Source organism: Monodelphis domestica, chromosome 8, assembly GCF_027887165.1.
Source record: "Monodelphis domestica isolate mMonDom1 chromosome 8, mMonDom1.pri, whole genome shotgun sequence".
In the NCBI taxonomy this organism is placed as follows: Eukaryota; Metazoa; Chordata; class Mammalia; order Didelphimorphia; family Didelphidae; genus Monodelphis; species Monodelphis domestica.
This window is the reverse complement of record NC_077234.1, coordinates 71,536,648-71,563,487: the sequence shown is the minus strand read 5'-3', so window position 1 is coordinate 71,563,487 and position 26,840 is coordinate 71,536,648. Positions and strand designations below refer to the sequence as shown.

General features: G+C 43.1%; 1 protein-coding gene across 9 annotated transcripts in view; it reads right to left on the bottom strand.

Moving 5' to 3' along the window:
* The window catches only part of TNS1 (tensin 1), a 338,276-nt gene extending 311,436 nt beyond the window's left edge, over window positions 1-26,840 (bottom strand). For 7 of the 9 annotated variants that reach the window (XM_056808037.1, XM_056808038.1, XM_007501757.3 and 4 more), the window contains exon 1: window positions 26,665-26,839. In XM_056808037.1, coding sequence (XP_056664015.1) covers window positions 26,665-26,820 — 156 coding nt within the window. In that variant the 5' untranslated portion in view covers window positions 26,821-26,839. Of the gene's footprint in view, window positions 1-26,664 lie in introns of all 9 variants that reach the window. The other 2 variants (XM_056808034.1, XM_056808035.1) reach the window with 1 other exon arrangement.

Below are 26,840 nucleotides of genomic sequence, written 5' to 3'. Positions count from 1 at the left end.
AAATATTATAGCATTAAATTCAGCCCAACCAAGTATCTGTCAAAATCTTGGGGGATCCTGCTATCCAATGTGTTTACTCTAACTCCATCCTGTGTGTGTCACCTGCAAATCTCTGAAGTATTTAATCTATTCTATGCTGTTCATTCATACACCAGAACAAGCCCTAACCAGCAACCTTATCATTTACTCTTTTTCTACTTGTTAAAGGAGCAATCAAGCAACAATCAAATAAATATTCACAGTTAATAAAAACAGAGTCAAGAAAATTTAAAAATAAAAAGGGAATTGACAATATACTTTCCTATGGCTTCTCTCATGATCTCTGTGATTTTCTAGACCAAAACTCTCTTCCTTGGTCACCACTCCCCACTTACATATTATATTCTCTAGTAGAATCGAAGTTTATTGACAGCATGGATTATCTCAGTTTTGTGCTTTTATCCCTAACACTTAGCCTGGTACCTGACATAAATTGTTGTTTTCTATTTTTTTTCAGTCATGTCTGAGTCTTCATGACCTCATTTGGAGTTTTCTTGGCAGAGATACTAGAGTAGTTGGCCATTTCCTTCTCCAACTCATTTTATAGCTAAGGAAACTGAGACAGTTAAGTGACTTTTCCAGTGTCACACAGCTAGTAAGTGTCTGAGACCAGATTTGAATTCAAGAACATGAATCTCCCTAATTTCAGGCCCAGTACTCTATCCAATGCACCACCTAGATGCACAACCTGCCATATAGTAGGCACTTAATAAGTGCTTCTTGATTAATCTATGCCTATCCAATATCCAAGTCACCATTTTGTGTGTGTGTATGTTTTTTAAACCCTTACCTTCTATCTTGGAGTGAATACTGTGCATTGGTTCCAAGGCAGAAGAGTGGTAAGGGCTAGGCAATGGGGGTTAAGTGACTTGCCCAGGGTCACACAGCTGGGAAGTGGCTGAGGTCAGATTTGAACCTAGGACCTCCCATCTCTAGGCCTGGCTCTCAATCCACTGAGCTACCTAGCTGCCCCTAAGTCACCAATTTTTAAAAAAGCATCAAACATCATAGCCAATCACTGATTCCTAGGACATTCCACTGGTCACCTTCTCTCAAGTTAACACTGAACTATTAATGAATACTCTCAAAGTTCAGGCATTTATCCAGTTAAGATTCTATAAATCTTACTGTCTTCTAACCCACATTTCTCTATCTTGTCTAAAGGGGGGGGGGGGGGAACAGAACAAAAGACTTTGTAAAATGCTTGGCTGAAATCTCAAAAAATTACATGTACAGTATTCTCTCTGATTCCCTCGTCTAGTAAGTCTACCAAAATATAAAGTTGCCTAGCATGACCTGTTTTTAATGGAGCCATGTTGGACCTCTGCGGTTCCTGCTTTCTTTTCTAGGTGTTCACTAGCCAACCATGCTTTTAAAAACACCTTCTGGATTCTTGTTAGGGACCAAAGTCAAGCTCTTTGACTGACAGTTTTCAGCTTCCGTTTTTTTATTGGGAAATTTGCCTTTCTTCAATCCTATAGCATCCTGCCCATTCTCTGTGATCTTTCAAATATTACCAATATTGGTTCAGCAATCACATCTGCCAGTTCTTTCAAGATCCTGATATAAGGCATATCTGGTGGCTTGAAGTCACCAAGGATAACTAAATTTTTTTACTATTTCCCTATTAATCTTGGACATCAAATCCCTATTTTTTAATCCATCCTTCCCAGTACCTAGATCATTTTTCTTGACAGAAGACAGAAACAAAAGAATTAAGACTTCTCTCCATCATCTAATTATCCATTGTCATTGTATAGTGGACCCCAAAGAGTTTCATCCTTTCTCCCCTCTAAAATAAAACTTTTGTCATCCTTTGCTTTCTAGCCCCAAATCACTGAATTTTGGTATTCCCAAAACTATTCTTATAGTACAATATCACATTCTTGAACTCAACCCTTGTTGAGTCCCCATACAGCCATATCAAATTTTTAAAGCAAATCTCCTTTTTCCTCTTAATTTCATTCTTTGCAAACCTGCTAGGCTAACTTTCTAAGAATTTTAGTCCACTTAGTCCTATCTAACTTTTCCTCTAAATCCTGTTGTCACCAAATTTATTGTTCATGAGAGGCTCTGCCTTCTTTCCTCTCCTCTGTTACAAATTATAAGATCACATTAAAAGGTCATTCTCCCCACTCCCATTGCCAAAGTTCCCATAATTTCAGGTGAGAACCAGGCCAATAATAGAAGTTTCCCTCACTGCTTCTTTCACCCTTTGAGGAATAAAGTTATCATTAGGACAAGACAGGAATTATCAAATGTTCTGCTATTTTAGCTGGAAAGACTATATGAACTGATACAAAGTGAAATAAGCAGAACCAGCAGAACACTGTATACAGTAACAGTAATATTGTACAATGATCAACTGTGAAAGACTTAGCTACTTTCAGCAATACAATGATCTGGGACAATTCTGAAGGATTTATGATGGAGAATGCTATCTACCTCCAGAGAAAAAACTGTGGGGTCAGATGCAGATCAAAGCATACTATTTTCCACGTTAATTTATTTATGGGTTTATTTTGGGGGTTGGGTTTTATATGAGTATTTTCTTACAAAATGACCAATAGGGAAATGTATTTTGTAGGATAAAACATATATAACCCAGATTAAATTGCTTACCATTTCCAAGAGGGGAGAGAAAAGGGAAGGAGGGAAACAATTTGGATCTTATAATTTTTAGAAATGTATATTGAAAATTGTTGTTATATGTGATTGATAAAATAAAATATTTTTTAACTTGGCCAATGCAATGCAATGCAATGATCTGGGACAATCCTGAAAGACTTACGATGGGGAAAGCTATCCACTTCCAGAGAAAGAACTGTTGGAGTCATCTTTCACATCAGTGTATTTATGGTTTTATTTCAGGGTTTTGGCTTTGTATAAGTGTGCTCTTACAACAATGACCAATATGGAAGTGTGTTTTGCATGATAACAAAAATAAATTAAAAAATAAATAAAATAAAATATCTCTTAAAATTTAAAATATCCTATTTTTTTTAAGAGAGAAACAGAGACAGAAGTACAGGTAATTCAATTCCCTTCAAAGTATCACTCCAAGGCAGCTGGGTAGCTCAGTGAGCTAAGAGCCAGGTCTGGCGTGGGAGGTCCTGGGTTGAAATCCAGCCTCAGATATTTCCTAGCTTTGTGACCCTGGGCAAGTTATTTAACCCCCACTGCCTATAGTGATTCTAAGATGGAAGGTAAGGGTTTAAAAAAAAAATCCCAACTCTAACTATGTTGTTCCCCTCCTCTATAAATTCCAGTGGCTCCCAATTACCTACTAGGTCAAATATAAATTTTTTGGATTGACATTTAAAGCCTTTCTGAGCCTGATCCAATCTACCTTCCCATCCTCATTACACATCATTTCCCTCCACACTGTAGTCCACCAAACTGGTTTTCTTGATGTTCCTCATACATGTCATTCAATCCCCCATACCTGTGAACTCCCTTCTTCCCTCTCTCTCAGAATCCCTAATTTAAGGCTCAGCTCATGGGCCACCATATGCATGAGGTCTTTCTGGATTGCCCCCAGATGCTCCTCCCTGACCCTTGTAAAAAATAGACTCGAATACAGGACTACAATCCCCATGAGCCTTTGCTCCACTTCCCCAGAATGCCTTGTAATCTCACCTGGGCCGAGATCGAGAAGGTATTTAAGTGGATTCAAAGGCTTTTGAAGGGGGCTTGGCTTTTTTGGACTTCCGTTTTGGTGCAGAGGCGTCTCTTCCGTGATGTGAGGTTATTTTGTCTAGGCCTCTGGCCTAGGCACATGTTTCTTACTTGTATATTCTTTAATCTTTAGCCTTTAATAAACCTCTAAAAAATATAATACTCCTTGCAGAGAGAAACTAATTTCTACCTGCCTCAGTCTCCCCATATTCCATAAATTTTAATCTTTACACCCTCAAAATCACCTTAGATCTATGTGACATATACCTATACATGAACATGTTAGACTATAAAATTCTTTAGAGCAGAAATTATTGAGATCTTCTTACTTTTATTTTTAAAATAACCCTTCCCTTCTGCCTTAAAATCAATCCTAAGTATTGGTTCCAATGTAGAAGAGCAGTAAGGGCTAGGTAATCGAAGTTAAGTGACTTGCCCAGGGTCACACAGCTAGGAAGTGTCTGAGGCCAGATTTAAATCCAGGACCTCCCATCTCCAGACCTGGCTCTCTTTCCATTGCACCACTTAGCTGCTCCTCTACCACTGCAGAAATTATTTTAACTTTTATTTTTATCATCCTAGTTCCTAGCACAATGTCTCAAACACAAAAGGTGCTCAATAAATGCTTATTGATTAAGGACCCACTTGTGACACTAATATCTGATAACTTCTATCCTATGGGGGATGTCAGATATTTTTAACATTAAAAAATGAAAGCATTTAAATTTTTAAATGTTGGGATCCACTCTTAGCAATATAATGATCCAGGATAATTCTGAAATATTTATGACAAAGAATGCTCTCCTCCTCCAGAGAAAAAACTGTTGGGGTTGAAATGCAAACAAAGCATCCTATTTTTCACTTTAGTTTATTTGGGTTTTTATTTAGGGGTTTCAGTTTTATATGAGTATTCTCTTACAAAAATGAACAATATGGAAGTGTTTTTCATGATAAAACATGGATAAGCCAGGCCAAATTGATTACCATATCCCAGAGCTGGGAAGGAAGGGAGACAATTTGGATCAGATAACTTCAGAAAAGTTGTGGGAAATTGTTATTACATGTAATTGGTAAAATAAGATATCTTTCCCAAAAATAAATAAATAAGAATAAAATGGTAGGGACCATTCTATTAGGCTAAAGTTCCAGGAGGTCAGGAAATACATCTTATTTGACATTTTCATTTCCCCCAGTCATCTAGAACAGAACTCTGTGAAGGTCACGGGTGCTTAATAAATGTTAGCTGAATACACGGCACTGCAGAGTTACTCTATAGTGATAGAATTCTAAGTCCTCCTCTGGGAAGAAATGTGAAGAAAGGAGAGAATCTGGGGGAAAGGACAGGGCTGGCATCAGGAGTTTAATCACTCCTAGTGTACAGAAGAACTTGCCAATCACTGGTGCTCTAGTCTAGAGATTTAGTAAACCTCTCCTACAGAAATTGAGCCTCAGGGGTAGCTGGGTGGCTCAGTGGGTGGAGAGCCAATCCTAGAGATGGGAGGTCCTAGGTTCAAATCTAGCTTCAGGAACTTCCTAGTTGTATGACTCTGGGCAAGTCATAACCTCTATTGCCTAGCCTTTACCCCTTATCTTCCTTAGAACAAATATATAGTATTAGTTCAAAGGCAGAAAATAAGGGTATTAAAAAAAAAAACTATGCCAGCCAAGCCAACTCCTAGAAAGGCCTTAGTTAAGCAAATCTGTGTTCTGTTAATAATAGCCCGAAACATCTATCCATTATGTTTTTGAGTTTTTCTTTATTAGTTTGTTTTTTATCAGTTTCCTTTTCTTTTTCCTTTTTGTAAAAGGTGTTTGTCCACCCTTCCAGATCCGAATGATTCAGAGTTCTTGGAGAAGCCAAGTGTCCTAAAGAGGAAAATTATCCCAAGGGGAAGAAACAATACTTGCTGATCTCTTCCCTTCTGGAATTTTCCCTCACAATGAGAGTAGGGGCTGAGAGACATAAAGGGCAATTCAGAAATACCAGAATCTTCTCCTCTACCTCCTCTTTCTTCTTCTCCTCTCTCTGTCTCTGTCTCATCTCCTCTCTTCCTATGGCTTCAGTGAATGCAGATGGCTTCCAAATCCCAATCTCCAGCCTTGCGCTCTCTCCAAATATTCCAGTTTGGCTGAACTACAGAGAATGGAGGAACATCTTGTGAAATAAAGGTAAGCCAGAAGCAAATTGAAAATGGCTGAGGACATTTATATTCTGTCACTTACAGGTGATTAAAAAGCCAATGGAGATTTCTGAGCAGGAGAGTGACAGTCAGATCTACTGCCCTCTAGGGAGATGCCTTGTATGGATGGCACCTACATGGATGCATGACTCCACAGACTCTTTATTTGGAAGCAGGGTGTAGGAATGAGACCCTGCCAAGTCCTGCTCAGAAGCCTTTGGGTTCCCAAAAGCAAGGACCATCGAACATGAGCATGGGACAGATTTTAAGTACACCTTTGGCAACCAGCCACGAAGGCTTTGCAAAAACCTGCCAAGATAAGCTTGGGGAATTTCATTGCCACGAGGCTGGACACTAAGTAATAAATTCTTTGGCCAAGGTAATCAAAGGGACGAAGTAAAATACCAAACTGGCCTCAGTCCTGAGCCCTTCTACTTCCATAGGAAGGAGGTAGAAAAGGGGACAGAAAAGGCTACAAATCCTAGTTTTTATAACATCTAGAAAAATTAACCTAAGCCTTGGCAATCTATCCACAGGCCAACAGATGTATTCCTGAAGGGGCTGAATCTTATTCATCTTGCCATTCTCTCAACAGATAAAATCATGAGATAAACGGAAGTTATAACTAAATGAGTTGCTTCTCCTCAGCAAGACAAATAGAGGAATTGGTAGAATTTATCATGTGTGGAAAGGCCACAAGAAATAGTTTCAAAGGATCTCATGGCCTTGTGCACAATGGAGTTGCTCAGTGGTTAGAGTACTGAACCTGGAATGAAGAAGTCCTGAGTTCAAACACCACCTCGGATATTTACTAGCTTGTGTGACTGGCCAAGTCACTTAACCTCCCTATGCCTCAGGGTTCTCGTCTATAAAATGAAGATAATAAAAGCACACGCCTCCCAGGGTGGTTATGGAGATCAGATGAGATGGAAATCACTTCGCAAACCTGAAAGCCCCAGGTAAATGCTCACTATTATTATTATTATCAATGTTCACGATTAATATTAGGAAATGATGACAGCGAAGATAACTGCAGCTTATATGCCACCATATGTTTCAAAGGCCAAGAAGCAGAAAAATTTCACAAATAAATAAAGAAGACCCTCCAAATGATATCCATATGTACTTTAATACTGAGCAATTTCAATGCAAAGGTGGTCACCAAATTTAAAAAAATATATTGAACAATACAGCATAGAAATAAAGATTTCAAATGCATAGAAAGAAACATGGGTACTGTGGCCACAAAAAGATGATTAAGAAAATGTTAATATTAAAATATTAATAACTATGAACTATAGATCTACTTTCCTATCTTTCCAAAATCTTAAGGATGATATAAGCGTTTACTAATTGATATGGATTGACTTCTCAAAAGTATTCCTGATAAATGTATGAGAAAGAAATGGGAAGATTTTAACTACATATTTATGCAACTGACTGAAAGGTATAGGAGACCCACTGTGTTTATTATTTGTTGACTTTTTTAAAATGTAATGCGATAAAGAAAAATACTCCCATAAAGGGGGCAGCTGGGTGGCTCGCTCACTTGTTTGAGAGCCAAGCCTAGAGACAAAAAGTCCTGGGTTCAAATCTGATCTCAGATACTTTCTAGCTATGTGACCCTGGGCAAGTCACTTAACCCCCATTGCCTTAGCCCTTACCACTCTTCTGCCTTGGAACCAATACATAATATTGATTCTAAGGTAAGGGTTAAAAAAAATACTACCATAAAGGCTCTTCTCTAACAAGTTGCCTCCTATGTATATGTAGAAAACACAAGAGTCCTTAAAAGAGGTAACAACAGAGATGATTTTGTTCGATGATCCTATGATTGTAATCATCAAAGAAGACACAGAACAGGAAAACATAGGTGTCACCAAAATACGTCTGCCATGTTGAGGATAGAGAACAACTCTAAGAGAGACTCTCTGTAGACAGTAAAATCCTCCAAATGCTCCTGTTTTCCAGTGACACGGTGCTGATGGCACCAGTCCTTGGGCATTTCTAAGCCTCCTAAATGAGGTCAATAATCACTCACCATAATGCAACCTAATGAACCACAGAAAAGCCCAAGGGGATGCTGAATGCCTGTTGTCTTGATTATTGCCTGGAAAACTCAAAGAACTGGTCTTCCCATTGAGAGACACTTTGAATGGTCTATGATTTGGATCCAGAATTGAATCGGCTCTGGACAAGAATGACACAGGATGAGAAGGAACAGTGAGTCACAATCTCCACTGGAGAGCAAGGTCACAGATCAGTGAAAGAACCAGGGAAAAGAAAACTTTTGGGATGGGGAAAGACTAGAGGCACAGAAAACAAACGGGAAGCTCTCATACCAGCTGAGGGAATACTAAGGGCTAGGAGGAGGGTGGCAGCAGAGGGTGGGAGTACATGGGGTAATATCCTGGAGACTGAATCAAAAGAACTCAAAACTTGGCCACCTGACTGCCCCACTTTGGCATGTATGGAGTGCAGGGCTTGGCACACAGCAAACACTTACTAAATGATTTTTCATTCAGTCCTGACTCATCTATTCTTCGTCCATCGCTAGATTGTAGGCTTTGTCAAAGAAGGGATTCTTGTATCACTCTAATGGTCCAGGGGAGCCTCGATTTCATATCCCCAGGACCCAGTTTGGTACCTTGAACACAATGGTTAGTTAGCAGATGTTTGTTCAACGGAATCCAATTGGATGGAGGGGAGGGAAGGGGCTCAGAGAGGAAGAGAGAAAGACAGAGGTGGAGAAGAGGAGAAACGCTGAGCAGGAGAAAGGATTGAGACTGAGTGATATGGGAGGAGAGGGAAGAGATTACAGGGTGAGATAAGGAAATCAGAAAGCAGGAAAAAGGAGTGAGGGGAGCCTGGGAAGAAGGCAGGCAGTGGGATGGGGGATTAAAGACCTCCAGCTATCTCCCTGCTTCCCGCAGAAACCTCACTCTCAAACTTCACCCTCTCTAGTTCCCTTCAAAGGCAGCTTCCTTTCTCTCCATCCAGAGCAGCTCCATCTTGAGTCAGAGCTAGGGACCGGTTTGTTTCTCTGGATGTCCTCCAATACACTCCTCCCTGCCCCCCAGAGTTACACATCAAAGGCCCCCAGGCTGGGAAAAAAAAAGACACACACACACACCACACACACACACACACACACACACACACAAATCCTCCCGGGAAGAAAGGGAGGGGGGCACAGAGAGAGAGAAGGAGAAGGAGAGAGAGGGTGTCCCCTCACCCTCCTAACCAGGCCCTGGGAGTTCAAAGCCACACAAAGCCCCACACAAAGAGACTCTCTCTTGCAGAGGGAGAGATAAATAGGGGAGAGAAAGGGAAAGAGAGGGAGGGAGACGCCCTGTCTGTGGGGCTGGGAAGGAAGATGGGGGTCGTTCTCACAGGCACAGAGGCAGATAAAGAGCTTAGGGGGGGAAGCTGATGGGGTGGGAGTGGAGAGAATTACTGAGATTGGGGCCTAGAAGGGGAGAATTTATAGGAGTTTGGGATAAGTCTGGAACCAAAACAGAGGCATCCTGGAGGAAGGAGATGGATGACCTTGTCTGGGTTCAAACAGACCAGTCCCTCCCTCCCTCCTCTCAGCTGGGAAGCAGAGAAGGGAGACTGGAGCTCACTTTTCCTCAGTTTCAGTAGATCTGGTAGGCTTTCCCGCTTGACCAGGTACTGGGCTCTTGGTCTCATCCCTCACCTGCCAGAGATCATGGACCTCTCTTACCTACACCCTAGAATGTCCCAAGCCTGAGATTGGCACAGGGCAGGCAAACCTCACTGCAAGACCCTATCCCTGGAGCTAGTTAGGAAAAAAAGATGAAAGAGGAGTTCAGGTAAAATGGGAGCCTCCCTTTCCTTAGAGATGCTTAAAAAGAGAAGATGCATAGATGCTCTGAGGCAGGGGCATGGATAGAAAGGCAGAAAAGCCCAGTGAGGTAGCAAAAGGCAAGAGACTTGGGTCTATGACTGTTCTATGTCGCTTCATGCATAATAACACATGCCTGGCAAGCTCACATTCAAAGCTCTTGTGAGACTCAATTAAGAGCCTGTGGATACACTTTTACAGGCTATAAAGTCACCCTGGAGGGAGCTGCTATTAGCCAGAATAGATATTGGAAAGAGTCCATGGTCCTTTCCCTAAGCACCACGAGGACTCTACCTTGGAGACCCCATTGGTACTTCATTCCTCTGACAGGAGCTCAGAAGTGAAACATTGCCACAAATTTCATATAGTCGAAAAACAGCCCTGGGTCATCTACATGACTTTGGGAAAGTCACCTAGGGTCTGAGAATTCCGAAACTTCATCTCTTCATTTTCTCCTCTTGCAAGGAAAAGAGGAATGAGAGAAATGGAAGGAGTTAGGCTGGAATTCCACTGTAACATTCTTTGGTTCATTGATTCTGATGAAAAAGGGAAGAAATGTCCCTCCCTCTGTCCCCATGCCCCCTTTTTCATCTCTAGGGGCCCATGTATTGGAGACAGGGAGAGGGCAAGAGAGAGGGAGACAGAGACAGAGAGGGAGAGAGACAGAGAAAAAAGGAGAGAAACAGAGACAGAACAGAGAGAGAGAGTAAGAATGTGTTGGGGGAGAGGGAGGGAGAAGAAGAAGACAGAGAATTTGTTGAGGAGGAAGGGAGAGAGATAGAAAGGGGGAGAGAGAGAGAGAGAGAGAGAAAGAGAGAGAGAGAGAGAGAGAGAGAGAGAGAGAGAGAGAAAGAGAGAGAGAGAGAGAGAGAGAGAGAGAGAGAGAGAGAGAATGTGTTGAGAGGCCCAATGACAAGGGGAAGGGAGGCTCCCTTCTCCACTCTGTATCCGCACCCCCACCCCTACTCCCACTACTCCTGGAGCACACACCACCCAATTTGGGGGCTGGGAATACAGGGAAGGGAGCCGTGGGGCCATGGAGACAGACTAAGGGAGAGAGGGAAAACCTCGATGATGGATCACAGCCACCCCACGTGCAGGCATGTGGACACACAGATACACACCAATCTAGCTTCCTCTGCGGCAATTCAATTAAAAGTCAACGGAATAAATTAGCCCCGTTTAGCATAATGAGTGGCTGGAGTTCAACAGGCCAGCCTCATACATCTCAATGCCGTCTGTGCCCGTGGCAGCAGTGGTGGGGAGGGGTTTGGAGAGGGGGGTTGGGGAGGGGACAGCTTGGCCATCCCGTGTGGCCCTTCCCCCAAAGCGTCCCCAACATGGTGCCCTGTTTAAAACAAGCCACCCACACGCCCAAGTCCAACTTCATTCCCTTAATGGTTTCGCAGCTTGGCAGCTTCCCTCCTCCCTGCTTCATTCCCCACCCTCACCCCCAGCACACCCTGCCAACTTCAAAGAATATGGCAGGCTTAGGAGCAGCTTTAAGGAACATGAAGCGTGGGGACAAGCGATGACGTCTTAGCCTAGAGAGTTAGGGTGTCTGCCTTCCCCTAGGGTTCAGAAAAAGCTGAGAGGGAGGAGCTATGGTCCCAAGAGGCAAATGAGAATCTATGGCTCCCCAGTGAGACCAAGACAGGAGAAGCCCTGGGCAGGAGGGCACAAAGCACACCCCACTGCCACAAAGCCCTGTGGAAATGAGGCGGTCACATCCCGTGCCTCATTTTCCTTTCAGCTCTGAGGCACTCCAAGCCTCTGAAAGAAGGAAGAAGGGACACAATGCGAGAGATACTCCAAGGCTGGTGGGGGCTGAGATGGCAGGGAATATCCCACTAGGGTATATTCAGATTGCAGATTCACCCCTGGGGCTGGAACCAGGGAAGTTGACCAATGACATCATCCTCTTTTCCAGGGGAGAAAGCCAGAGGGGTGGAGAGGACGTGTCATCAGCAAGAGGCTCTCTCTAATGACTCAGGACAGTTCTAGAGGGGCTTAAGACCAAGAATGCTCTCTCCACTTCCAAAGAAAGAACTGTCAGAGGAGTGGGAATGGAGATGAAAGCAAACGATTTTTCAATTGATTATCTGGGTTTATGTTTGGGGGTTTTGGTTCTATAAGATTAGTCACTTACAAAAGTGAACCATATGGAAACAAAATAAATAAACGAAATATTCAGAGAAGAGGCTGCCTCTAGTCCTTCCCACCCTGCAGGCTCCAGATCTGACCCCTTCAGTACCTCTAAATGTTTTTGGATCCAGAAGGGAGTTGTGTGGATCTCAGGAAGGGGAAGGTGCCATTCAGTTATCAGCAGAGAGCTATGAATGAATACTAAGAATGATCATAGGAAAACAGTGTAAAGAGGCTAAGATGTGGCCTCCTATGTGCTAACCTTTTCCTTGGGAGTCCCTAAGACACAAGGTATTGACCCTCTTCCCCATCTCTGCTTCCTTCTCTGGAAGGTGAAGAGGGAGAGGTCATTAACCCAGCTCCTCCCTCTCTCTGGGCACAGAGGAGCTGGAAAATGCCAAGGTCAGAGAAGCAGCCTAGCATTATGGGAAAAGTATTGGATTTAGAGTCAGAGGAGCTGGATTCAAATCCCAACCAGGCTGCTTACTAGCTATGTGACTGCAGGCAAGTGTCTTGGCATCTCTGAGCCTTAGCTGGTCACCCATAAAATGAGAGCTGGTTTTGATCATTTCTAAATTCCCTTCCAGCTCTAAATCTGTGATCATATGAGAAGTAAAGATCCATACAGAAATAAGGGAGGAGGATAAACAAAGATAGGGGGGGGGGAGATGTGCAGAGAGACGCAAGTTGAAAAAGACGAATTAAAATAATAATATTAATAAAATTTTAAGAGGTGGGGGCAGCTAGGTAGCACAATGGATAGAACAACAGATCTGGACTCAGGAAGACCTGGTTGAAATCTGACTTCAAAGGCTTCTAAGCTGTGTGACCCTGAGGAAGTCACTTAACCCCAATTGCCTAGCTCTTACTACCTATTCTAAAACAGAAGGGTAAGGGTTGTTGTTGTTTTTTTAACTTTTATCTTCTTTCTTAAAATCAATAATAAGTATTGGTTCCAAGGCAGAAGAGCAATAAGGGTTAGATACAGGATCTCCCATCTCCAGACCTGGCTTTCAATCCACTGAGCCACCTAACTGCCCTTAGAAGACATGGCCACATTTTATAGATTCATTTTGCTTGCTTATGCTTATGTGTTCTAAAGTTTCTTTTTTCCTTTAAAAAAAAAAAGAAAAAGAAATGCCAACCTTGTTCCTGGCCTGGGTAGGTTGGGATTAGCAGACCAAGGAAACTAGGTGATAAATAAAAAATAAGCCCTTAGAGCCTTTTCTGCCTCTTTCTCCCTCTCCCTCTCTTTATCTCTCTCTCTCTCCCCCTCTCTCTCTGTGTATCTCTCTTTGTCTCTGTCTCTGTTTCTGTCACTGTCTATCTCTGTGTCTCCCTCCCTCTGTCTCTTTTTCTCAGTGTCTCTCTTTGTCTCTCTGTCTCTCTCTCTGTCTCTGTCTCTGTCTCTGTCTCTGTCTCTGTCTCTGTCTCTCTCTCTCTCACACACACACACACACACACACACACACACACACACTATCAACTCCCCACCCCCAGCATACCCATGGTCAGGGGCATGTGACGGGTGTGTATTGGGGAAGCCAAGCCAAAAACAACACCTCCCTAAATTCTAAGTTAACCTTTCACTCTGCTGCACAGCTCTGGTCTCTGGGATCTCCAGCCACACACACAGGACAAACTTGTTACCCTTCTTCGGGCTCACCAACCCCTAGGGAGAGCAAAGATTTTCCCAGGCAGAAACCCCAAACCCCCATTGATTGTCCTAAAAGCCACACAAGCCATGGACTTGTCCTCCCATTCCAGCCCACCCACCCCCAGCCCCCACCATCTAGCCCATCCGGCTCTGAGTGGGTTACACCTGGGGCTGGGGAAGGGCTCCTCTGAGTGCCAGTGGAGCAGAAAGGACATGGCAGGGGGCCAGCCCATTGCTCCACTGGGTTTTTGGCTTAACTCCTTTCCTGCCGACCAAGAGTTCTACACCAGTAGCTGGAGACTGGAAGGAAGAAGAGAGGAATTTCCCTGAGAGAGCAGACTTGCATGAAGAAGGAGCTCCTAGGTCAGTGTCAGGGTCCAACCTCCTGCTTCCAGCATCCTCCAAGCTAAGTACCTTGGCCTCCATATCCCTGTGGGCTAGGGAGTGTCAGCTGGGCTCCTCTTAGATACAGCTACCACCCCCAGAGTCCAGACCGCAAGAACCAGGCTATTTACTAGAGAAGCAATGGAAGGCTCCCCCAACAGACCCTGGAAGAATGAACCCAGGTTCAGCAGTGCCACCCTTGGCTGCAGTTGGCTTAAGGAAAAAAGCACTAGGCTGGGTGGGAAAGGAAGGGTTTGGAGGGCAGGTGGTGGAAAGCTTAATCAGAACGTGGTAGAGAACTGGGCTGGGACAAAAGGAACTATCTTGACCTCCTGTGCCAAACTCATGCTTTCTGGCCCAGCTCATATTGTTACCCTTCTTCTCTGGGCTCATTAGCTCCTAGGGAGAGGAACGCTCTCCCATCCATTCATCCCACCATTGGAAAAGGACTCCCTGCCATCTTGTCTGTTTATCACCGGCTGAAATTTTAGCCCAGCCTTTACCATCAGACTGGGTATGCTTGACACAAGCCAACCACCCACTTCTTTTTACCTCAAGCTTGCTTCATTAGCCCCCTCCCACACCCCCTTCTGCCCAGGATCAGAGAAAACATCATTAACCTGCCCAGAGTGAATGGGGAGAAAATAGAGAAGATTCTGTGAACCTCAATCAAGCAAATTCTCCCCACACACACCTTTGTCTCTGGGCATTCTTTCCCTGTCCCCCTCTCTTCTCAGTCTCTCTAGCTACTTCAGAAACCCTCCTACTCCTGAAAGAGACAAGACCCCAACCCCAAGTAGCATCCTTTGCCTCCTGTTTCTAAATGTTCTATAATGTACAATGCAGAAACTCAGGCTGGGATTAGAGGGAGGGGGCACGTCTGGGCTCTGCTCCTTATCTGACTCTACTAAATCTTTGTGAGCAGAGTCTCTTAGATGATGAATCCTCAGTTTGGGAGAACTGGACTTCATCCTCATCTTCCTCCACTCTGAGCTAAGGGCAACCAGGAAAATAAAGCATCAGCTCTCCAGGGCATAAAATTATGGGATGAAAGATTTAGAGCTGGAAGGGACTTGTCGTTGATTCTGACTCTTTAATTTTACAGAAAAAGAAATAGGCTTATCGAGGTTAAATAACTTAGTCAGGGCTATACATTCTTCTACTCCTCTGCTCCCCACTCTAGGCTCTCATCAGTCTTTAGACCCTGTCTCCTAATTCTTCAGCGGCTGACCTTTTGAGTCAGGGTTCCTCACTGGAGTCTATAAACTATAAAAAAAGCTTATTTATCTGATATTTTCGTAACTATTTAAATATCATTGGTTTCCTTTGTCATCCTATGTATTTTATTTTCTGCATTTAAAAATATCATTCTGAGGGGGAACTAGGTTGCTCAATGGACTGACAGTCAGGCCTAGAGATGGGAAGTCTGGTGTTCAAATCTGACTTCAGAGAATTCCTCGATGTGTGACCCTGGGCAAGTCACTTAACCACTATTGCCTAGCCCTTACTGATCTCCTGCCTTAAAACCAATACACAGTATTGATTCTAAGATGGAAGGTGAGGATTTTAAATAAATAAATAAAATCATCATTCTAGGGCAGCTAGATAGTACAGTAGATAAAACACCAAGCCTAGGGCAGGTTAAGGGTTAAAGAATATCACAAAATCTTATTCCAGACCCCAAAATTTCCAGCATGGAATCTCTGACCTTTAAACATGTACAGGAAGAAGGACAGCTAGATAGTACAGTAAATAAACAGCCAGGTCTGGAGTATGGAAGACAGAGGTTCAAATCTTGTCCCAGACACTTCCTAGCTGTGTGACCCTGGGCAAGTCATGTAACCCCCATTGCCTAGCCCTTGTAGCTCTTCTGTCTTAGGATTGATACTAAAACAGAAGGTAAAGTTTTTAAATTTTTAAATAAAAAAATAAACATAATTCTGAGAAGAGGATCCCCCAGGCTTCACCAGACTGTCCAAAAGGGGTCCATGACACAGAAAGAGGTTAAGAAACCCCAATCTCCAGGATGACTAAGCTTACCTTCCCCTACCAGGGGGTCTCTGCCTCCAATGGCAAAAGTTTTTAGCACCAACCAAAAGCAGGAGGCAACAGGATTGCTTTGTCTCCTTTTTATTCAAAAGGAAGGGTAGGAAGAAGGGTAAGGAAAGACAGGGGATACATTAATCAATTAACAAGTATTTATCAGGCACCTCCTTTATGTTGACACTACAGATACAAAGAGAAAAATGAAAAAATCCCTGCCCTCAAGCAGCTTACATTCTATCAAGAAAGAAAGAGTGTGTGTGTGTGTGTGTGTGTGTGTGTGTGTGTGTGTGTGTAGAGAGACAGAGACAGAGGAGAGACAGACAGACAGAGAGATAGAAAGAAGGACAGAGAGAGACAGAGACACAGAGAGGCAGAGACAGAGATATATATTAAACATGCATAAACATGCATAGACACAAATATATTTAAATACTCTGTCACCTGGCAGGTACCTGAATTCCATCATTTTTATTTTCATTCCAGAGTCCTTTATTAAGATGAAAATATTCCTAGCAGATGTTACAGGGTAAGCCTTATTAGCTAATACCATGGCATAAGGATGGAAGAAGTAAGCTAACATCTTCAAGGACCACATAACAATCCAAAAGGATTTTGTCAGTTTTGGTGGTTGCTGAGGGGAAACTACATGGAGAGTACCTGGTCTAGGGTCAAGAAGACTCATCTTCCTGAGTTCAGAACTGGCCTTGGGCATTTGCTGGCTGTGTAACCCTGTTTTCCTCAGTTTACTCATCTGTAAAAATGAGCTGGAGAAGGGAATGGCAAACCACTTTGCCAAGAAAACCTCACATGGGGTCACAAAGAGTAGAACATGACTGAAAAACAATTGCAAATGTAGTTGCTGAATGGAACAATATCTCATCATGAGAACAAGTGTTAAATCCTTCACTTGGGTTAAACCAAAATAAATAAATAAATAAATAAAATTTACAAACCAGTCCAAAGGAAAAGAGATTTGGCTTCCCCACAGGTCATGGGGAGATAATTCAGGAGTCTTAGTGGCCTGAGAACTTGATAGGATCCAGCATTCCAGTGCAGTAACCTCCATAAAAGTTAATGTCGTAAGTGACAAGGTCATTCAAAGAAGCCCAACCATAAGTAATTGAAGAGATAGGCAGAATATCGTATATTTTATATATTTTTTATTTTTAATTTAAATACACATACATATATTTTTAACCCTTACCTACCATCATAGAATCAATACTATGTATTGATTCCATGGCAGAAGAGCAGTAAGGGCTAGGCAATGGGGGTTAAGTGACTTGCCTAGGGACACACAGCTTGGAAGTGTCTGAGGCCAGATTTGAACCCAGAACCTCTCATCTCTAGACCTGGCTAACTATCCATTGAGCTACTTAGCTGCCCTGCCAGAATACTGAATATGTTATCAAATGCAGGAACCGTATGAAATGGTTTTGCTTAATTATTCTTTGTTACAAGGGATCAAATGAATGGAGTCAATAAATGACTAGATAAATAAATAATAAATAAGTGAGTGAATGAAATAATTAGGTACATACTCTGTAGGGAATGCTGCTGTCCCAAGCAATGAGGATTCAAAGCGAAAAAGCAAGGCACTCCCTAGCCGAAAGAAGACAACACACCGAAGAAAATTTAGCTGCGAGGCAAATAGAAAGGTTCCGAAGTCCTAAGGCTTCATGTAACCATGGCAGGGAATCAGCAAGAGGCAGAGGCAGAAGAAATGGTGAGCCCTAGAGGATCTAGGAGGACACAGCAGCAAGGCATATGGCAGGGTCTGGTGTGTCACCAGATGGAACTGTTCATTCTCATCTCACCCAAACCCTTGGGCAGTCAAGCCCCAAGGGAGACAGATTGGCTTGGTCTCTTTTTCCTATATTTATTCCATATTCTTATATGTGTATCTGTTGTGTCTCCCATTTGAACGTAAATTCCTTGACAACAAAAATTATTATATTTTCAGTCTTTGTATCCTTAGAACTTGGTAGGTACTTGGCATAAGCTCATTAATAAGTGAATGCTAGGGGCAACTAGATGGCTCAGTGGATAGAGAACCGGACCTAGAGAGAAGGATCCTAGGTCCAAATCCAGCCTCAGGCACTTCCTTGCTGTGTGACCCTGGGCAAGTCACTCAACCCCAATGACCTAGCCCTTATCACTCTTCTGCTTTGGAACCAATACACAGGACTACTGAGGCTAAGGAAAGTAAGGGTTCTAAAAAAAATGAAATAAATAAGTGAATGCTTTTTGACTGACTGATCCTATAACTGCCTGTGACGTAAAAGTAACTCAACTTAAAATAAAAAACAAAACAAACAAAAAGTTAATAGAGACTCCAGAATGAGGAAGCTGGAACCACCATATTTTATGGCATGGCCAAATTGCATCTGAAACCAGTGTGGTAGGGCAGAGAAAGTCCTGGACTTGGAATCAGGAAGACCTGGGTTCAAATATCCCCTCCTCTATCTACTATCCATGTGACCCCAGGCAAATCCCTTAAACTTCTTGGCCCCAGTTTCCTCATTTGTAAAATGGGGATAATAATAACATTTAACTCACAAGGTTGTGGTGAGGTTCAAGTGAGATCATATATGTAAAAAGCTTTCAAAGCACCACATGATTGTCAATTAGTATCATTATTATCCAGCTCTAGACACCAAATTTAATAGAGGCACTGACAAATGGAAGCGTTCATCCACTAAACATTTAGGAAGTATGCAGAGCCTGGTGCTAGGTGATGGGGGAGATGAGACCCAGCGAGAAAATGCCATCTCCATTCTGAAAGAACTTAGAGACCTAGTATAAAAAGGGACATCCTTTCACAAATGAAATGCAGAACCATATCTCCGTTAGAAGATCAGAACTTCTAGCAATGACTTCTATATATGCCGTTATTAACTGTCAACTAGCATTTATATTGCACTTTAAGATTTGCAAAAAGAATTTTTAAAATATCATCTCATTTTATCATCACAACATTGAGTGGTAGATGTTATTGTTATTCCCATTTTACAGGTAGAAAACTAGGTCTGAACAAGTTGCCCAGAGTCATAGCTAGAGCAGCTAGGTAGCACAGTAGATAGAACACCAGACCTAGAGTTCGGAAGTCCTAGATTCAAATGTGACCTCAAACACTTCCTAACTGTGTGACCCTGGGCAAGTCACTTAACCCTAGTTGCCTAGCCCCAACCCTTCTGTCTTAGAACTGATAATAAGACAGAAGATAAGGATTTTTTAAAAAGCACTAACAAAATATTTTGTTAAAATCACGTAAGTTTAGGGGCAGCTAAAATGAAAGTAATGGATATTGGAGGAAGCGATGAAATGGCAGACCCACTAATATACTGTTGATGGAGCTGTGAATTTTCCCAACCAAGATGGAAGCAATTTGGAATTATGCTAAGGAAATGATTAAATTTCCTGTGCCTCTTGTCCCAGAGATCCCACCTCAGGCCATATACCCCCAGGAAATCAAAGGCAAAAAGAACCCAGAGGCAACAAAATATTTATAGACATACTTTTAATAGCAAAATAGAATATAGTGGAAACAAAATGATGCCCATCAACTGGGGAATGGCTAAACAAAGATGGTACAAGAAGGCAATAACAGTTACTGCACCAAAAGAAACAATGACTTAGCAAAACAAAGAAAGGTATAGGAAGGTGATAGGAATGGATCAAAGTGCAATAAGAAGAACCAGGACAACAACATACATAATGACTACAACAGTACAATTTGAAAGAACTACAAAAACTCTGATTCCTGGTATGACCCAAATCAGTCCCCCAAAAGATGACAAAATGAACATCCATCATTTCTTTGCAGAGATGGGAGGACAATGAGTGCAAAATGTTATATGCTGTTGGAATTGTTTGGATTCAAAGTCATGCTTTTTTTTGTTTTATTATTCTTTGCTTTCTGGGTGGTGGGGGAGATATATTTGGAGGTGAAGTTGATTTAAAATTAAAACAACTACTACCAAAAAAATTATTTCATAGAGATAGAAAAAAAATAGCAAAATTCATCTGTAAGAACAAAAAGTCAAGAATAAGAAAAGTGGCCTAGCAGTACCAGATCTCAAACTGCACTACAAAGCAGTAAACATCAAAGCAATCTAGTACTAGCTAAGAAATAGAGGGGTGGACCAACGGAATAAATTAAGCACTGGACACACAGCAGACAATGACTATATCATTCAAGTGTTTAATAAATCCAAAGATCCAAGTTTCTGGGATGAGAACTCATTATTTGACAAAAATTGCTGGGGAAACTGGAAAACTATGGCAGAAACTAGGCATTGATCAGCATTTCACACCATCTACCAAGCAAAGATCAAAAGGTCATATCATTAGCAACTAGTGGAACATGGAATGGTTTACCCATCAAATCTATGGAGAAGGGAAGAATTTATGACCAAATAAAACATCAATAGCATTATTAAATATAAAATCAATCATTTAAATTTATTATTATATTATATTATATTATTAATTTATATTAATATATTAAATTATATTATATTATTTTATAACAATATATTACTATATATTAAATATATTATATATAATTATAATATATAAATATATAATATATAAATATATATTAAAAATAATAAATAAAATTAAATTATATTAAAGTTAAAAGATTTTGTATAAACAAAACCAATGCACCCAAGATGAGAAGGAAAACAAAAAATTGGGAAGAAATTTTCATAAAAAGTATCTGTGACAAAGGCCTTGTTTCTCAAATATATAAAGACTTGAGTCAAATCTATAAAATACTTATCTTTCCCTTATTGATAAATGGTTAAAGGACATGAACAGGCAGTTTTCAGACAGAGAAATCAAAGCTACCTATAATCATATGAAAAAATGTTCCATTTGATTAGAGAAATGCAAAGTAAAACAACTCTAAGGTACCATCTCACACCTATCAGATAGGCTCAAATGACAGAAAATGAAAATAATAAATGTTGGAGGGGATGTGAAAAAAATTGAGAAACGAATTCACTGTTGGTAGAGTTGTGAACTGATCCAACTATTCTGGAGAGCAATTTGGAAGTGTGCCCAAAGAGCTATAAAACTCTATACACCCTTTGATACACTACTAGGTTTGTATCCAGGAGAGATCAAAGAAGGAGGAAAGGACCTATTTGTACAAAAATATTTATAGCAGCATTTTGTGTTGTGGCAAAGAATTGGAACCTTAGGGACTACCCATCAATTAAGGAGTGGCTGAAGAAGTTGTGGTATATAATTGTAATGGAATACTATTATTGTGCTATAAGAAATGACGAGCAGGATAATTTCAGAAAAACCTGGAAAGACCTACATGAACTGATGCAGAGTGAAGTTAGCAGGAAAAAAAAAAAGAACATTGTACAAAGTAAAAGCAAAACTGTCTGATGAACAACCGTGAATGACTTAGCTGTTCTCCGCAATACAAAGATCCAAGATGATCCCAAAGGGCTTATGATAAATCCTCCAGAGAAAAAAAATGATGGAATCTGAATGCAGATTGAAACAGAACACATAACTTTGTTTTCTTCATAGTGTGTGTGTCTTTTCCACAATATAACAAATATGGAAATGTTTTATATGATAAAGCCAATTGTTTATCTTCTGAAGGAAAGAAAAGATGAGAGAGAGATGAAGAGAATTCGAGCTCAAAATAAAGGGAGGAAAAAGTCTAATATAACAATAAAAAGATTTCAAAACACTTAGCTATCCAGGCCAAAGCATAATAGAGTCCAAACCTGACTCATCGGAGCTCCAGCCCATGGGTAAGTTCTCCTCCCCAGAACAGCTGCCTCTGAGTGTGATTCAGGCAGTTCCCCACTTGAGACTCTTTGCCCCCCTCCAGAAGCTACGTGTCAATCATGGCAGGTAGAGATATTCCTAGCCTCCCCCAAATGAGTCCCACTGATAAACCTAGTGGACAGAAAGCTAACTGAGAGTCAGGAGATGTGGCCCCAGGTCCAGATTTCATTATCACCTACCTTCATGTCTCTGTGCTAATCACTTGCCTCATCTTGGCCTCCGTTTCCTATCCTGTAAAATAGGGGATTGATGGAGATGAGCTCCAAGATCTCTTCCAGGTCTAAAATGTCATGATTGTCATGGTTCTATATAACAAGGACAGAGCAAAAGAAAACAGTCCCAAAGTACAGCTGGAAACATCGCAGCTAGATATTCAAAAGAACTTCCTAATTCTGAAAGACTAGAACTTGGAAGAGGAAAGAAAAGGAGCCTGTGAATTTTCTTAGCTGGGGATCATTCAGAATAATATCTCTATTTTGAGATGGGGGGAGGAGTTGCCAAGCCTGGAGTGGGGGGGAGGGAGAGGGTGGAGAATGGGGCTAGAATGGACACAATGACCTTGAGAATGGGTGTGGAAAAATCTCTGGAACTGCCCCATATCTCCTTGTTCGACTGTACCTTTACCAGTCCTGCAAGTGCCTGCTTGTCTCTCAAGGAGGCTAAGAGGGAGAGGGTTGAGGCTGGCACCTGGTGATGTCCCCCTTGGGGCCCCTTGGCATATGCCCCTGGAAAAGTTTAGCGGGAATGGTTCTGGGGAGAGCTTGCCAGGCACGCTCTGAATGGGGCAGCCCCACCCTCCTTTCACCGCCAGCAGAGCAGGTTGGCACTGCCAGTGGAGCGAGTGAGAGTCCACATACAGAGTGAGAAGGAAGAATGAGCTAAATACAGATAGGGCTTCCTGTGCCCTTCCCAGGAGAGGAGGGGGGAGGTACCTCTATCCACCAGCAGGAACCATGCAGATCCTGACACACAAACAAGTTTGGGGGAACCAAGAAGGCTGGCTCAATTTAAAGACAAAGGGGGCCAAAAAAGAAAAGAAGAGAAAGAAAAAAGAAAAACTGTAGACTAGAAGTAGAAGTGTGACTTGGAGGAGAGAAAGAAAGGGAACTACTTCTCCCATGAATGGCAGTGATGCTGGCTAGAATGCTTCAGTTTACCAAGTATTTTACATTCATTGTCTCATTGGGTTCTTGAAACAGCCCCGAGTGCAAATATTTATTTCCATTTCTCAGATGAGGAAACTAAGGTTAAGCCATAGGCCACACAGTATGAAAAGAGGACAATGTGGTCTCTAGAGGAGAATAGGCAGTTTGGTCTAGAGGGGAGGGGAGGGGAGGGAGGATTGTGTGGTCTGGAGGAAGAAGGAGAGGGCATTGTGGTCTGTGGGAAAAGAGCGGGGCAGCCTGGTCAGGGAAGGAGAGGGAGGGCAAGGCGGCAGCTTGGTCGGCGGGAGGAAAGGGAGAGTTCCCTCTCTGGGAGCCTGGGCTGAGAGAGCAGGTCAAACTGAAGTCTTCGGACTTGGCTCACCTCAGTCACGAATGACAAGAACAGAAAACCCAGGCTGTTCTGTCTAAATTCCCGGGGCTCTGTCATGATCTGGACTCTTGAGTTTGGGGGTTAGGAACAAGGTGGGAAGAGCAGGCAGCCTCAGAGGTGAAGGAAAAAAGCCTCGGGGCAAGGAAAGCAGCTAGCGGCTAGCCCCAGCTGAAATCGGGCATCCCAAGGGGAAGCAGAGGACATTGGAACTGGGGTCAGTTTAAGCAGTGAGAGCTAGGCATGAGTCATAGGGGAGGGAGGGGGCTCTCTCAGGAGGCCTCTTCCATAACCAGCTCATCCTCATGCAAACAGACTTCATCTCCTCTTCTTTCACCTCTTTCCTCCCCTTCCCTTTCTCTCCTCTTCTCTTTTCTTCTCCCTCTCCTCCTCCTTTCTCCTCTTTCCTCTCTCCTCTCCTCCTTCCTCTTCTCCTTCTCTGTCTCTTCTCCTTCACTCCTCTATCCTCTTCCTTCTCTTCTCTTTCCTCCTCCTCCTTCCTATTCCTCTTCTCCTTTTTCCCCTTCCCTCTCTCTTTTCTATCCTCTTCCTTCTTCCCCCTGTCTTCTCTCCTCTCTTCTTTCTATCATTCTCCCCCCATCCTCTTTCCTCTGCCCTCTGATCTCTCTTCCTCCTCCACCTCTTCCTTTTTCTTCTCCTCTTCCTTCTCCTCCTTCTGTCTCTCTTCCCTCTTTTCTTGTCTATCCTCTTTCCGATCCCCTCTTTTATCTGGCTCTCTTCCCCACCACATACCCACATGTCTCCAACATGTCCACCCCACTTCCCATCCCCAACTCCCTTCAATCTCCTTTTCTTATCTACCTTTCTGGAAACAGCCCCTAATTATTCTCATGCTCCAGTTCCAACTGTTTCTTTCCTATTACTTCTGGGGATCAATACACTAGTTCCTATCTTGATGAGAGATAATGTACTATGTGAGAAAGAGAATAAGCTCAAACTCAGAAGACCTAGATTCAAATCCCACCTCTGACCGACCACCTGTGTAACCTTGAGCAAGTGACTTAACCTTTATCTATAAAATGAAGGGAATGGGCTAGATGGCCCCTGAAGTCCTTTGCAGCTCTAGATCTAGAAACATTCGATCATTAAAACTGGGCACAACTTAGGTGCAAAAAAGAAACAGAATGAGAAAAAAAAATTGAGAAATAAAGTCTCAAATGGAGAGAGACAGAAATGGAAAAAGAGAAATGGGAAGACAAAGAGAGATACATTGACTGAGGCTACCAACATGGCAGCCTGCTTCTTCTGATTTTGAAGAGAGGCACTTCAGAGCACCCCCAAACTCCAACTATATGGTTAAATATTAGTCTTTCCTCACAAGATGCTGAGTTAGGAAGGGGAAGGTAGCCAAGATCAGCAGAGAGGATCCCCAAAATAAGGACTGAGGGAAAAGGAGAACTTGAGGCTGAATCACAGAAGCACTAGAGATAACAACAGGGATAGAAAACCCAGACTTCCTGAGAGTTCTGTGATCAAGGACCAAGGAGTCCCTAAGAAATTTCTGAAGGAGTAAAGTGTCTTGCCCTACTCTATCTCCACTGAAAATCAAATAAGGGAAAGTGGACTTAGCAAACTTGAGGTTGGACATGAGCAAAGGCAAAAGGCATGGGACAGGTCAGCCTGGGGCAGAGGGCAATGATATTGCCTATCCTGGAAATTCTGAAGGAGAGAGACTACCTACTTGTATGAGCTAGAAGATAGTCCATCCTTCAAAGAGGTGAAGAGATAATTTCTGCAAGTGGAGCTCTATGCTCCGTAATTCTATAATTTTGCCCCTTCTTATTACCTTTCCTCCCACTCCTCCCCAGCCTACCATCTCAATGGGCCAGGCAGCAGACTCCTAAGTTGTTCCCATTCTCCCTTGTAGACCACATTCAGTCCACTCAGTCCCTTTGCCTGACCCAAGAGCATCCACCAGAAGCTATTCTGAATCCTGAGCAACCTCCAGGGCTGGTATAGAGACAGTCACCTCACTTTTCCCTCTCACCCAGGCTGGCCTCAGTCCCCTCCTGTAGTCACTCTCTAGGTTGGGAGCTAGGAGTTTGGGGTCTTTGGAGAACCATGCCCTAGTTCTGAGGACTACATGATTTCCTTGAGGGATGAAGGCAACAGTTATAGGAAATAGTGCAAAGCAGATGGTTCCCGATTAATATTCAGGGCTTCCAACGGTCCCTAGGACTTCTGCCAACATGGTAGCCTGCTTCTTCTGACTGTGGAGAGAGGTATCCCAGAGCACCCCCAGACTCCAAAACTCCAATTATAAAGTTCAATGTTAGTCTTTCCTCCAAAGATGTTGAGTTAGGAATGGGTAGGTGGTCAAGATCAGAAGTATTCGAGCCCCTGACTCCACATACCATGGCCCCTGTTGAAAATACCAAGGAAGAGAGGGTACTACTGGACACCCAAGCTAATGGCAAACATGAGTCATTTCCCTCCATCTAAATTGGATTCCAGTCACCCAGCCAGTGTTCCCAGGACACACATACTGCTCCTCACACCCCAGCTTCCTCTCCTTGATCCGGAATCCTCGAGAAATAGAGATTCTCCGGGCTCCAACCTCTCACACCAACTTCATGACAACAAGGACCCCAAGACTCACCTCCACTGATAATGAAGGAAGAGATAAGAATCCAGATAACTAACATCTCAATGCCAGTCCTCAGCTCTTGAAGGACCCTTTCTCCCCATCCACCTGTCCTTCTGGCTCAGAAGTTTCCCCCAACCCAACTCTACCAGCCAGTCTGGTCACTGCCCACAGCTCTCCACACAACACTGCATCTGGGCACTCAGGGCCTGAAACAAACTCCTGGAAAGACTGGCTAGGGAAGTTTAACCCTTTTGTCATCCTTCCTTGGCACAATCCTGCTCCTTCTGGGAGACCCCACACACACACACACACACCCCTCTGTCCACTTCATTCTTTAAACTGTCAGTACTGGCCCCAGGAGAGATGTGACCCCCCCCTTCCCCCCAGCCCCATTACTCCACCCTCTACTGGCTTAGTCCCATGCCCCTCCCCAGAGCTCTCCCAGAAGCACTTCGAGTGGGAGAGCTTGGAGCTCATCTAATCCAATCCCCTCCTAGATAAGGAAACTGAGACCAAGTGACTGTCCTGCGGTCACACAGGTAGTCCTCCTTTATGCCCCACAAAGCTCATTAGCCTTCCCTACGGCTCTCATCCCAGCGCAGCCACAAGTAGGTATTGCCCACCGCACCCCAACCTTCCACAAGCACAAACATTCAGTTCCTCCCCACTGGCACCTACCCTGTCTCCCTTCCGGCCCTTAGCTCACCTCCAGCAGTCGCTTCTTTCTCTGGGGGCTCGCTGGGCCACAGGGGGCTGGGCGCTTGTTGTGACCTGGACCCGGGGGGCATTTAGGGAGCTGGGGGACCCCGGGAGGTCCAAGGTCCAGCTCCTCGCAGCAGACCAAGCTCACCGTGCAGCCCATCGGTCTGAGAGCTTCTGCGA